A 15,144-nucleotide genomic window follows, 5' to 3' on the forward strand; every position below is an offset into this window, starting at 1 on the left:
GTTACTAAAACGCATGCGCGCGTGACCGCAGCGCACGTCCATGTCACTACACGTCGCTCGTCGTCATTTTACCGCACATAATTTTTTTCATTTTTCAAATAAACTATGGATGACCAAACGTTGTAAAGAATTTATTCGTGATGACCTAACGATTCTGCATCGAATAAACTCTTGTATAACTCGATTGGACGAAAAATAAAAATGTTCGGCTAACTTTAGTTCGAAATTTTAATTATTTAATTTTAAAAAAACGATAAATGACCAAACGTTTTAATTGGATGACCAATCATGAACAAACGATGACCAAACGATTAGTTAATTTTAATTATAAAAAAATCAAAGTGGTTCGGCTAACTTTACGGAGCTCAGTCTTCTCCCTGATCGAAACAATTTTCCGTGCAACCTATAGCTTAGTTTACACCGAGCACTTGATACGCGTATTAAGTACTATACTAGCCAATCATGACCAGTCTTCTAAAGAATGGAATGGCTATGATTGGCCAGTAGTATTTAGTACGCGTATCAAAATATGTCGGTGTAAGCTAAACCATAGGCTTTGTTTACACCGACATATTTTGATACGCGTACTAAATATTACTGGCCAATCACAGCCATTCCATTCTTGAGAAGACTGGCTATGATTGGTTAGTATAGTACTTGGTACGCGTATTAAGTGCTCGATTTAAACTAAGCCTATGCGTATCATGCGCAACTTAGAATGCATCCTTATTATTGTATCATGATGTGTGACGGTCTATTTTTATGTAATCAAAAGATATAACATCTATATGCAAAATTTTTCACATGAATCTCTGATTGACTGTTAATTACAAAATTTCTAAAATTCAGATAGGGATTCTTAAAAAAAAGTTCTCTATCCGATAATTAATGAATATATTTAACAAATTTCTGTCATATGAACGTAATTATTCATAAAAAAAGAAAACAAAGTAACAATATAAAATAAATGAAAAATATTTAGTATAAAAAAAAAGTTGAAACTATTAAAGGTAATGCATGCTAATTACTCAACCAATATTCTTTACTTTTTTAATGTTTATTAGTCACATATGTCTATTGTCATTCTTTATCTTCGAATAAATCACAGTTTGACAGCAGAAAATTTATAATACTGAAGAAATAAAAATAAAACTAAAGCAAAAATTCTGTTTATTTCCTATGTTAAAGGACAAAAATGTGGGCAAAAATACGCCTTTTTTAATTTATTAACATTTTAATATTTTCTTCATTCTTCTTTCTCTCTTTCTACCTCTTCTTTTTCTTCTTAGTCATCTTCTTTGCTTTCTTCTTTTTCTTAATTAATATATCTTCATTTTTCTTTCTCGTTCTTTTATTTTTTCTTCCTTTTTGCAATTCTTATTTTACTTCTTTAGTTTATTTTTTTATTTTATGAAACTTCTTCTTTATCTTCTTTTATTCTCGATGTGTCCAAAGACTGACTATCCAAAGGTTGACTATCACTATTGCGACTTGGAGTATCATAACATGGTGTCGCGCTGGGTGCGTAAACATTCGCTAATTGCTCATATTGATTCAAATCTCCACTGTGTTGACTAATCTCTGACATATTGCCTCTATTGACATTTTCTTTTGGAAATAATTCCAGTTCGTATTTGATTCTCTCTATGTCACAAATTTCTTCCTGACCTCTTCTCATTATCCTCTCTTGGCGATTCGACAACGAATCATTGATATCATTATCAGTTCGTTCGGTAGTAAAAGAGGGGCCACCAGTCTTAGTGAAAAGATGTATAGGTCGTTGAAATCCTTTAGAAGGATGAGGCGGAATAGAAACAACTTCGCACTTGCAAAACCCAACTTCGGAAGATAGAAGATATTGTGTAAACTTGTGTGGCAGGAACTCGATGCTATGATAATTTTTATAGATCCGCTCCTACAAATAAAAATAAAATGATAAAATATTAAATCAGAATCAATAAATAAAAAAAATACAAATAAGAAAATTTACGATAAAAAATACACAACAATAATAAGAAATCCAATAAATATTCAATAAACAAATTAAATTAAAAATACAGTAAAAGGAACTCTATTTAAACACTTAGAGTTCAATAAAAATCCAATAAAAAGTAAAAGAAATTCGAATTAAATATTAGTTTCAAAAAAGATTTAATAAATAATCTAATCAAAGAAATCCTAACAAAAAAATATTTATTAAAAGTTCCAAATAATTAGTTACAAGCTTGTAACTGATTATTTAGATAATTAATCAATGAATCTTATATTAATCTTGATTTTTTAAATTAGTATTTGTTGGATTTTTTACTTTACATTTTTAATTTGTATTTTTAACTGGGCATGTTAAATATCAAAAAGTTTTAAGAAAAGTTTTTGTTGATTAAATGTTCTAAAATTAATTTAAAAAATGAACTAAAATGAACTAAAATTATTAAATTCTTGAAAAATGACCAACGTGATCAAGTTTTGAAAAAAAAAAAAAAAAAAAAAAAACTATTATGTTGGTCATTTTTTATGAATTTAATAGTTAATTTTAATTCAAAACATTTCATCAACTAATAATTTTCTTAAAACTTTTTGATATTTAGCAAGCCCAGTTAAAAATACAAATTAAAGAAATTTAAAAAATCCAATAAATACTAATTTAAAAAATCAAAATTAGATTCATTAATTATCTAAATAATATATAGTTAATATATAATAATTAATATATTTTATATATAAAATAAAATTATAGATATTATAGATATTATATTAGTATATTATATTAATATATTTACAGAATAAAAATATCCATAAAAATGAAAAATTAATAGTCATTAAAGTATAAAACTCGCCACTCACTGTGAGATTCTTTTTCTTAATATAGCTGGCCCAACCCTGAGGTTCCAAAACGAGGACTCCTCCTGGGCGTAATTGAGCGTGCATACGCTTAAAAGCTTGTTTTAATCCAGCATCGCCAAAATTCAAATGAATCCATTTGGTAATGGAAAGACATAAAATTGTGTCGAATTGTGGTTGTTCCGCACACAAAAGTGAATCATCCTCAAGCACATAATTACCCTAAAACCATATATATATATATCATTATCATGTATATATGTAACATAATATGATTATATAAAAGGTACTTATAAAATAATAGGGCAATTCAAATTATAAAACATTTTTCATAAATATAAAAATTTCTTCAATTTTAATATTTTTATAAACGGAGAAGTTTATATTACAAGATATAAACTCAATATACAACATATTTATAACAAAAATATGTCTTTGATCTTTATATTTCTTTTTTTCTGTTTTAAATGATCAATACAGAAGTAAAAAAAGAAAAAGAAAGAAAGATACAAAAAAAGAAGGAAAGAGGGAGAAGGAAAGAAAAAAAGAAAGAGAAAAAAATTAAATTTTTAAAATTAAATATAATTTTTAATTTTTAAAAAAAATTATTATAAAAGCAATTCAAATTATATGCATAGTATATGTGTGAATACATATTTTACCTGCACAAAAGTGACGTTGTAAGGGAATCCCTTATGTTGCTTATTCTTTGTAAATCCTGGAATATCTACAGGTCCATAACTAATTGGCATCGACATAGGAAAGAAGCTAGCATCCGAAGAATCCCTATCATTATCTTCACTGCTTGCAGGACTTTGAACACAATTAACATAGTGTTTCACATTTTTTCGAGCAATGTTTATTAAAGTTCTATCAATATCAATCCCTGTAACACTTTTGGCACCAAAATCTCTGGCAACTGACAATGTAATGTGACCAATATTGCATCCAATGTCTAGAATATCTTTCCGCAAGAACAGTTCCTTTCGCTGTGCAAACACTTTCAACCTAAAATCTATTTCATGATGAGGATTTCTATATCCATAATATCTATTGTAATTTCCATATTGATATCTAGCATCTTTGGGCCTAAAATTAGGCATTGCATGTTGCTGTTTCTTCTTCTTGTCCTGACTGGGCCTATGTTGTGGTCTGGGTTTCCAAGCACCAGGCTGTGGAATTACTGGGCTCACTATTTTATCCTTTGTGTCAATTTTTCTCAATCTTTTATCCTTTATTTCCTCTAAACCTTTTAATCGTAATCTATTTTTGTCTTTCTGAGGACTCTCTATCTTATTTTCCTTCAGTAAACTTTCATCTTGCACATTTTGTGCTTCTTCTAAACTAATTCTTTCATTAGAAAGTCTTTCTGTTGATGATTCAACCACTGCATTGTTTCCTTCAATTTCTTTCAATTTGTTAGTTTCGCTTGACTCCATCTATTTTTATATGAAAATACATAATTTATTTAACTATTTAATAAATATTATTAGAATTTAATATACTAAGGATTTTTAAATATGTAAATATTCTAAAATACTTAATTACGAAATTTAAGAATATAAAAATTCTAGGATATTCACGAGATGTTAATTAATTTTAAAATTTGTGGATATATTTTCTAACATTTAGATTTAAAAATTTCAAGAATTAAAAGAATATATACTTTAAGCATATTATGAGTTTTATACTAAATTATAATCCATAAAATCACTATTTTTACAAATAAATACAGAGTGTCCCAGAATTTGCGGACACGAAATGCATAGCGTGATTGTCTGTGCCAAAAGAAGCAACTTTTTCCTCAGCGAAAATGTCGAGAAAAGTTATCATTTTTTGCTAGTTTCCAAATTTTGCTATTATATATTTTTGTAACTAAGTCTTAAATAAAAATTTTAGTAAAGTAAACTCTACCTAAAATTAACTGAAGAATATAATTGTGTTAATCTTTTAATTTTACAAAGTTTGGTTTGCGAAAAACTCGTTTTTTTCAATCAAATCTTATAACTGAAAATTATTGATACCTCGACATTTTTGATGAGGGAAAAGTTGCTTCTTTTGGCACGGACAATCACGCTGTGCATTTTATGTCCAAGGATTTTGGGACACTCTGTATATAAAAAAATAGAGAGAGAATAAAAAAAATACTATCTATAAATCAATATACATAAATATGAAATGAATACAACTTACCATCTTTGTATCATCCTTTCCTGATCCAGAAGAGGCTCTCTTTCTTTTTTTGTTTCTTCGTTTAGAATTTCTCTTTGTGGGCGATATTAATTGTTTCTCGTACTCTTCATTGTCATTACAATTTGTCAAATTCAAAGGATCATAAATATTTGGTGGAATAATCACTTCAATAATCTCTTTTTTGTGCTTTGGAGTAGGAAGTGGACTTGATTTTGGAGTTACTGCATTCATAGCTCGATTTATTTCTTCATCTTGCATACTATTTAAATTTAAAGGATCACAAATGTTGCCTCCAAGTAAAAATTTCGTGGGTGGTATAATTGCACCTTCCTTCTTTCTACGTTTATAGGGAGGAAAGAATTTTCCATTGCTGTTAAAACTGCTTTGAGGTCGTTTTCTGTTGCTGAATTTGAAGTGACGATTGTCATCGTGCTTGTTATGTTTCTTATGCGAAAGACTGAAAGGTTTTCTAGATTTTTCATTCTCTTTCTTGTTGTTTTGACCCAATTTTGGAGGCCGATCCAATTGTACAGAAGACATTTTGTACAAACTGAAAAATTAGAAAAATGAAAATAACATAAAAAAATTTAAAAATTAATCGTGATGTAAAGATGTGAAAAAGATAAAACATCGCGTTAATTAAATGATAAGCAAAATTTTCTATGTATTTGAAGTAACAAAAAATATAAAGATATAGATCGAACTAATTTGAGAAAAAAAGAACGAAAAACAAAAAAAAATTACACTCCATTATAATAATCTTGTAATTATATTTTAAAAGTATATATAATACACAGGACCAATAATAAAACTATGAAATATATATATATATATATATATATATATTATTTATGATTAAGCATTAACAGTTAAACTTGTTAATTTTTTTAATTTTCAATTTCAATTATAAATTATATATATATATATATATATATATATATATAAATAAAAAAATTAACAAATTTAACTGTTAATGCCTAATTATAAATAATACAAAAAACCAGTACAAATTATTATAATATTTTAGTTAGTTCATTATTAAATTTCTTTGTTACAGATTTTATATAATTAATTTATTTTTATTTGTTCATAATATAATTTTATTCATAATATAATATATATATATCTATAAATTTTCTTTTATAGTAACTAATAAATATCTTCATTATTTTTCATCATATAAAAATAATGCATCATTGAAATAAAATAGTCAAAGATTCATTCTTTGGATAAAAACTATTCTATACTTTTCTATCTGAAATATGTATATTATATGTATATTAATATATATAATATCATTTAAAACAAATGGAAATATTTCAAAAAATTATCATAAAAGAGCGAGAGAGAGTGTGGGTGTGGGTGTGGTTGTGGTTGTGGGGTGTGTGTGTGTGTGTGTGTGTGTGTGTGTGTGTGTGTGTGTGTGTGTGTGTGTGTGTGTGTGTGTGTGTGTGTGTGTGTGTGTGTGTGTGTGTGTGTGTGTGTGTGTGTGTGTGTGTGTGTGTGTGTGTGTGTGTGTGTGTGTGTGTGTGTGTGTGTGTGTGTGTGTGTGTGTGTGTGTGTGTGTGTGTGTGTGTGTGTGTGTGTGTGTGTGTGTGTGTGTGTGTGTGTGTGTGTGTGTGTGTGTGTGTGTGTGTGTGTGTGTGTGTGTGTGTGTGTGTGTGTGTGTGTGTGTGTGTGTGTGTGTGTGTGTGTGTGTGTGTGTGTGTGTGTGTGTGTGTGTGTGTGTGTGTGTGTGTGTGTGTGTGTGTGTGTGTGTGTGTGTGTGTGTGTGTGTGTGTGTGTGTGTGTGTGTGTGTGTGTGTGTGTGTGTGTGTGTGTGTGTGTGTGTGTGTGTGTGTGTGTGTGTGTGTGTGTGTGTGTGTGTGTGTGTGTGTGTGTGTGTGTGTGTGTGTGTGTGTGTGTGTGTGTGTGTGTGTGTGTGTGTGTGTGTGTGTGTGTGTGTGTGTGTGTGTGTGTGTGTGTGTGTGTGTGTGTGTGTGTGTGTGTGTGTGTGTGTGTGTGTGTGTGTGTGTGTGTGTGTGTGTGTGTGTGTGTGTGTGTGTGTGTGTGTGTGTGTGTGTGTGTGTGTGTGTGTGTGTGTGTGTGTGTGTGTGTGTGTGTGTGTGTGTGTGTGTGTGTGTGTGTGTGTGTGTGTGTGTGTGTGTGTGTGTGTGTGTGTGTGTGTGTGTGTGTGTGTGTGTGTGTGTGTGTGTGTGTGTGTGTGTGTGTGTGTGTGTGTGTGTGTGTGTGTGTGTGTGTGTGTGTGTGTGTGTGTGTGTGTGTGTGTGTGTGTGTGTGTGTGTGTGTGTGTGTGTGTGTGTGTGTGTGTGTGTGTGTGTGTGTGTGTGTGTGTGTGTGTGTGTGTGTGTGTGTGTGTGTGTGTGTGTGTGTGTGTGTGTGTGTGTGTGTGTAATATGTAGTATATATTTATAAAAAAATATATATTTTTTTATTTTGTACTTTTCTATTAATTTATTTTTCTTTCTAGGCAAAGCTTGAATATGTTTGTTTCATTTTAAGCGCAAAAAGTGCAAGAAAAAATGCAGAAAAGGATTATTCGTTTTTACTACTACATTTTTTTCTACGCTTATAATTTGTGTTGATTGCATTTTTTTTTTTTTATTATTTGTTACACTAAATATTTGTTTTTTGAAGAGGAAAAGGAAGAAAGAGAGGAAGCGAGAAAGAGAGAATTTGAAAAATTGGTAAATAAAATCGACAATACTCTCTACACTTTCTACACTCCGGCGAAGTTCGGTCGTTCATATGTACATGTAATGGCGCGCATGCGTCACACTGCGCGGACGAGCAGCCAGCCGCTTGCGACGGCACGTCGTGGTATCTATTATATCCAATCCGACATTATAGACTTTCTTTTGCTCAACGTTCGCATCGTTGATTGAGAATATGTGTACTCACCTCAAGAAACAGTTGCTCTCACCGAGCCCTTTGTCCCAATTACTCGTATGACTATCTTCAAAACAATCCTCCTCGCACACTTCGTTTGTAATTGCTCCAACCTTGCGACGCGTGCCTGTCTACGATGGCGAATAACTGCTTATCGAGTGCGAGGTGCGAGCTGATGCGAGCGGCGACCGAGGGCTCATGTCGCACTGCGACGCCATTTTCCATTAAGCTCCGACGATATATCAAGGCCGTATTAATGAACTGCAAAACCCTGCAAAAATGACGTATTGTCAAAAAGTTTTCAAATTATTTCAATAAATTCCAAATTAAGAAGAAAAATTTAATTTTTATTTTTTTGAGATGCAAAAGATATAATAAAATGTAATTAACGATTGTACATATACATATATACAATGTTGCAATAAAATTACGATTTACAACCTTTGGCTTTAACATATATGCTGCATACATATATATGGTGCATATTACGCATACAATGCTGTTTTATACTATTATATTAATAACATATATATTAATATTTAACATATAACACATTTTTTAACAATATATATTTAACATATAACACATTTTTTAACAATATATATTTAACATATAACATTATATTTTAATATTTATTAAGAGTACAATAAAAGAAATGAAATGTGGAAAACACACCTGAATAAAGTGAACAAAAATTATACATCCAATCAGTTAAAGTGTCTATTTCAAAAGTGAAAAGTATATTGACGACAAAATATATCATCTATAAGATAAGTAAGTAACTTTTTCAAACTTTCACAAAATTAACTCCAATAAAAAAGCAACCGTGTTCACGTTCGTGTAGACCCCGTTTGTAATGTACGGTGGCGCTTTTCTCATATATTAAATCCCTGTAGTTGCGTTTTTCTTTTTCTCGCTGTTTTTCCAAAAATTATTTTTGAAAAATTAAAAAATTTTAAATCAACTGACAAAACTGCATAAAATTTCATCAAAATTGTATAAAGAATGGCGTTGTGCCGTTCGTTAGCGAACGAAAATCGTGACAGTTGCAATTTTAGAGATCATGCAAAAGAGACATCGATGCGGTTATTCGAAGATCGAAATTGTGAACAATCTAATATTACGGCAGAAGTGGAACAAACAATTTCACAGGTAAACAAAATACATAACAAAATTTTACTAAATTATAGTCTTTAACTTAAGGTTACTAATAAATTTATTTCTATAAAAATTTAGTCTTTGAGAAACTGCAATATAATTAAATTTGTTCTCAAAACAAATTTATATATATACATAGCAATCGATACTTTTTCTTCTAAATAATATTGAGCATAAAGCAATTTTGAAAAAATATTTGTAATTTATCTTCTATTTTATATAAATAAGTATTTACTTATATAAAGCAGGAAACACACATGCATACATATAAGTACCAATATCTTATACACAGACAGCACACAATATTTATATAAAATGTTTACAAAACATTTATAATAATTATTTGAATATTTTATCAAAATATCTTATAAATATTTTTAGGATCTTACATTATAAATATAGACTATAAATAAAATAAATATAAAAATATTTATTGTAAATATTATGGTAAATATTATAAAATATTTGTAAAATCATTATGATAAAGATTTAAAAAAATATCTTATATATATATATATATATATATATATATATATATATATATATATATATGTATATATAAAATTCTATTAGAAAAATCTAGAATTGGTAGTCTTTTTAATTAAATAATTAAAATTAACAATTAAATTTACAATTAAATATAAAGATTATTAAATTAAATTGATAATTATATAATGTACATATTTAAGATATAGTGTGTGTGTGTATATATTATATTGTGTGTTATTATATTTTACATATATTGTGCAACAAGTTTATTTTTACTTTCAGAATGAAACGTGGGACACTTTCTGGTTTCGTATTTTCGAAATATTCATAATTTCTCCAATGATGAAGAGAGCCACTCCTGTGCCTCCAAACGCGCCCATAAAATCGAGAAAATGTTTCTCTAAAATAGGATTAAAACCTAAAAAACTTTGCTTTACTGAAATAGACGAAAACTGTTCTCAGAAAAGCACAGATTATTCAGTAAAAGTGCTTGAGCACAAAGTAACATTTTCGAAAGAAAAGAGCGAATTGAAAGAAAAATCAAGTAGGGAAAATTTGAATACTATGTTGCGAAATATACGACTTGAGACAGATGATAAGGAGAACAAACAGTATGAAAATGAACGATATAAAAGAAAAGTAAGAAACGATCGTTACTCTGTCATAAAGGAACGTACGAAATGTGGTAATAATTGTACACAATCGTTGAAACTAAACTGTACTTCAAAAGCTAAATTTGTACACTTTCGTATATAAGTTACTGGAATATTTTTAATTGATTTTATTATTAAATCAGTGTGATTTAAACAGGTGTTTAAGCAGTATATTAATTATTACTTAAATAACCATATGACTGTTAAATTAGTATACGAATATACATATAATACAGAAATACATTAATTAAATGTTCGTAAATATCGTTATATTAGAATATGAGAATGATTATTGTGCATATGATTAGTATATTAATGATTAATTAATTAATTAAATTAATATGATAATGTGATTACTATTAACAATATGAAGAAATGTAAAATGTAAAAAAACTAAGAAATGTGTAAAATCATGTGTAATATACTTTTTTGTTACAAAGTATTGATTATTATCATTTAAAATATAAGCAATCTTATAATAATTAATCATTTAATATAGTACGTATATAATAATTAAGTAATGTAATAATAATTAATTATTATTATAATTATTTTTATGTTATATACGTGATTAGAAATACTATTTTGTATTTTACACATATATGCATATATTTATTTATTTTATTTCTGAAATATATCTGTAAATATTTTATGAAGATATTATGTTTAATATATTTTTACTCACACATAACACACACACACACACGTGCACACGCACACATACACGCACATACACATACACATCCATAGTGAAAGGGATATACAGGGTGATTCTGTAATAAATAAATACGAAAAATTTTAAAAGAATTCTTTATCGAAAATTAAGAAGGTCTTTCATATAAACATATAATTCTATATCCTGTCCTGAAAAGTTACATTCCTCTAAAGTGAAGATTAAGTTTTTATTTTTTTATCAAATAGACAAGTTAAAAAAATAAAATTTGATGGACAGTTTCCACTAATAAAAAGGATACTTATTAATACTTTTAAGGATACTTATTAATATTTTTTCTCTCTCGTATTGTTATATAAGGAGATGAAACTATGCATAACAATGTATTTTATTTTTTTACTTGAAAAATATTGATTTTGCAAAAAATATAAGAAATAAAAAAGTTTCTAAGGAAATCAAACTTTCTAACGCATATTTTTAGATTATCACATTTCGGTCCGTTAAAAAGTTCTAATAAAAAGTTGAATGAAGGTTGCTAGTTTTCATTCCTTTATAATATGAGAGAATTAAAAAAATATTAATCAATATCTTTTCACTAGTAGAAAATATCTACTAATTGTAAGTTTCATTTTTAACTTGTTCAAAATTTGAACAAAAATTAACTTAATTTTCACCTCCTTCTTAATAACTCCACAGAGAGAGATATAAGAACATATATGTTTATATGAAACACTTCCCTTAATCTTCGACAAAAAATCTTTTTTAATTTTTTGCATTTATTTAGAATCACCCTGCATACTTAAGATAGAAGAGAAGAAAATATTTAAAGCTATATAGCTCTGTTTATAATAATATTATTAATATTATAATAAATCTAGTAAACAAGCTCTCTCTAAATCAATAAAATAATAGGATTAAGCAGGCATAAAGAACTATAAATCAGTATTAAGTAAGTATTAAGTAAAAAAACCTGTATGTTAATAAATCATAAATGTAGAAATACACATTTAATAAGCAATTATAAAATTAATAATCAAAAACGTGAAAAATTACAAATGGTTGTTAACAAGATATATATATATGTGTGTGTGAGCGGACGTTTTGATTTATTTTTCCCTTTAAATATGCAACTCTTCATAATTTTTATTAATTTAAAATTGATTCTTTTTTAACAGCCCACACAACACAAATGACTGCTTGTCGGCTAATAGCCGACATTTTTTAGTCAAGTTTAAGTCGACTTTAACTGTTGATTGTAAGTCGACCATTTTCAAAAAATTAAAAGTCGTCTTTTTTTGCAAAGCAAAAAGTTGACTAAAAGATATCTTTTCGTCATCTTTTTTTGTTGCATTTCGGCATAGCGAATAAACGTATTAAAAATATTTTCTTGGCTAATTAAAAACAGTTATTATTTAATATTATTATTTTATATTCGTATTTGACATTGAAAACTTTGTATATCATTAGAAAAAATACAAAGGGCGCGTTCGGGGAGATACTATTAGCGCTAACAGTGTCGTTCTATCTTTGTTACTTATTAAAAGTTGAACAAAGATAGAACGACGTTGTTAGCGTTAATAGCGTCTCCCCGAACGCGCTCAAAATGTTCTATCGTCTGTTTGCAAGATAAAGTTGAATCTGTTCTTACCGATCGGCTTCTTTGTACTCATTGTCAGTCAGTTACTCAGTCTGATTGAGGAAAGTCTACGTCGAATATACGTGGAGCAAGGCAACGAAAAACAGATTTTTTACTAAGGTAAGTAATCCTTTTTTTATATATATTAGTAACAAAAAGAATTTTCTAAATTTATTATATTTTTTGCCATATATTAGCTCATTTTTTCATATAATAATATATTCTAAAGTTTAAGGTTATGTTTTAAGGTTATATTTAAAAAAATATTTTATCAATTGCTAGATAGATAAACATTTTGCTATAAAAATACAAACTTTATTAAGCTATTAATTATAAGATCACAAAATTTTAAGAAATTACATAAAGTTGGACACTGTAAAATGTAGAAACATTTGTCGCACATTGTGATCTTATAGTTAACTAATTTAATAAAGTTTTTATAACAATGTTTTGTTAATTTTAATTTGTAAATTGTTGATATAAAATATTATATTAATCTGCTTCATTATGAGTTTATCTTATAGATCTTTAATATACATATATAATTTATTTATATTTTTTACTTTCTTTGTTTCTTAGATAAACACTTGTCAACGTATTGGACATTTGGCAACATGTCGATGGCAACCATACTTCTGATATGTTAAGGAAGATTATAATCTGTTTATAATTTTTCATAAAAGAAGGAACTACACAGTTATTTAAGATAATTATTTTTTTTATAATATATTAACATAATTTCAACAAAATTTATTGGGTGGGAGTCTATTGACCACGTCGCCGATTGGCCAGTTTAAATGAGGTTCTCTGATTGGTTAATCGTTGCTGATGACCCTAGGCATCGGTCGATATAAGTGGCTGTGATTAATCGTGACGTGGTCAAACGGGACGCTCCCAATTTATTGGGCTGCTTTATTGCAATATTCTACATTATAGGTCTTTTGCTGTCTATATTTATATTTATTAGAGATTTTTTACTGCTTATATTCTCTTCTTACTTTGGACAAGAATAGCGAAAGAAATGACAGTTATTTAAGGTAATTATTTTTTAATATGTTCTCTCTCACACTAGTGGACACTGTGTTAGGTTTGCTTACTTTTAAAAGACACAGTGTATAATTTATATAATTTAAAAACATATATAATAAGTATTATATAACATATGTAATTTATATAATTCATACTATAATTATAATGTATTATATATATATATATATATGTGTGTAAGAAATTATGTATTTCTATCTGGTGTAAGTTGCGTACGATGCTGCTATTGGCTGTTCAATCTGCGCAGCAGCGTGCACAATATTTTCAAATTGGCAAAGCCGTTGCCAAGTAACAAATGTAACAAGGGGGAACATTTTCCCTTTTGGCGAGACCGTGCCGTCTTTGATCTCGAACCGCGCGCAAGATTGAACGTGTAATCTATCTTTCCGTGCTTTATTCATCATCAGAGTCCAATTATTAATTTATAAAAATTGTTCATTTAAATACTACCTTTATTGAATAAATTACGTATTAAATTTATTTACATTAAAGTGAGTGTTGTTTTGAACTGTTAAAAGAAATACAGAAGATATAATATTTTCTATACAAATAATCCTCCGCATTCTGACAACGAATTTACAAAGCGGCTTCATCGAGAAGCTCTCTTACATATATATATATACAGGATGTCCGGTAATAATCGCCCAACCTTTTCATGGGCAGATAGAGCAAGTCAAACCGAATAGTAAAGTCCTTTACCATTTTGCGATTTTCGTAATAATTACCGAGAAATTAATTAACAAAAATTGACAAATCCGAGCGAATACAAACGCGCCGCAAAAAAGATGGCGAGGAAGACGGCCCACCGCTAGGTCGGTCGCTAAATAATAATCGCTAATCTATTGTTCTTATCAACGCTTCTCATCTATGCCCCTGGTAACCGCGAGGCAATGGCGCCTATTTACGCCGCACGCGCTTAGCGACCGTCCTTAGGGCCGTCCTTCTCGCCATCTTTTTTGCAGCCGGCTGATACTCGCGCCGGATTTGCCGATCTTTGTAAATTAATTTCTCAATAATTATTCTGAAAATCGCAAAATGGTATAGGACTTTACTATTCGGTTTGACTTGCTCTATCTGCCCATGAAAGGTTGGGCGATTATTACCGGACACCCTGTATATATATATATTATATATATGTTTTTAAATTATATAAATTATCCACTGTATTTTTTAAAAGCAAGCAAACTTAACACAGTGTCCACTAGTGTGAGAGAGAACATATTAGAAAATAATTACCTTAAATAACTATGTCATTTCTTTCGCTATTCTTGTCCAAAGTAAGAGGAAAATATAAGCAGCGAAAGATCTCTAATAAATATAAATATAGACAGCGAAAGACCTATAATGTAAAATATTGCAATAAAACAGGCAAATAAATTTTGTTGAAATTAAGCTAGTATATTATAAAGAAAAATAATTACCTTAAATTTTGTGACAGGATGAGAGCGTTACTAATAAAATAAATATATCAGTAAAATAAAGTAAAAACATTATTTATTTATTCAATTGTAGTACTTTAAATTTAATTTAATTTTACATTTTTATTTTATGCAATTTTAGATCTA

At 28.6% G+C, this 15,144-nt stretch overlaps 1 protein-coding gene and 1 long non-coding RNA gene across 3 annotated transcripts; one reads left to right on the forward strand and one right to left on the reverse strand.

Annotated features, from left to right (window-relative positions):
* Positions 1–1,173: 1,173 nt before the first annotated feature.
* LOC140666858 (7SK snRNA methylphosphate capping enzyme) lies at positions 1,174–8,215 on the reverse strand. 2 transcript variants are annotated; one of them, XM_072894403.1, is made up of 6 exons: positions 7,936–8,215; positions 7,742–7,858; positions 5,035–5,584; positions 3,504–4,280; positions 2,845–3,063; positions 1,174–1,915 (listed from the first exon to the last, which is right to left on the reverse strand). In XM_072894403.1, exons 2-6 carry the CDS (start codon positions 7,780–7,782, stop codon positions 1,409–1,411), a joined length of 2,094 nt encoding a protein of 697 aa, XP_072750504.1. In that variant the 5' UTR covers positions 7,783–7,858; positions 7,936–8,215; the 3' UTR covers positions 1,174–1,408. The 2 variants fall into 2 exon arrangements, with proteins under 2 accessions (XP_072750504.1, XP_072750505.1); XM_072894404.1 differs by lacking the exon at positions 7,742–7,858 and having other exon boundaries at positions 7,936–8,214.
* A 4,284-nt stretch (positions 8,216–12,499) lies between these two features.
* On the forward strand, positions 12,500–14,059 carry LOC140666729 (uncharacterized). The gene is made up of 2 exons (XR_012046826.1): positions 12,500–12,652; positions 13,112–14,059. It is a non-coding gene; the product is annotated as an uncharacterized lncRNA (long non-coding RNA).
* The last annotated feature ends 1,085 nt before the right edge of the window (positions 14,060–15,144 follow it).

The sequence above is a fragment of the Anoplolepis gracilipes genome, chromosome 6 (assembly GCF_047496725.1).
Source record: "Anoplolepis gracilipes chromosome 6, ASM4749672v1, whole genome shotgun sequence".
In the NCBI taxonomy this organism is placed as follows: domain Eukaryota; kingdom Metazoa; phylum Arthropoda; class Insecta; order Hymenoptera; family Formicidae; genus Anoplolepis; species Anoplolepis gracilipes.

Coding starts and splice junctions, on each gene's coding strand:
- LOC140666858 (XM_072894403.1), bottom strand. CDS start 7,782: ATGAACGACCGAACTTCGCCGGAGTGTAGAAAGTGTAGAGA. Junction 5,585..7,741: donor GAGTGTAGAAAGTGTAGAGA/GTATTGTCGATT, acceptor CTAATTTTTCAG/TTTGTACAAAATGTCTTCTG. Junction 4,281..5,034: donor GAAAGGATGATACAAAGATG/GTAAGTTGTATT, acceptor ATATAAAAATAG/ATGGAGTCAAGCGAAACTAA.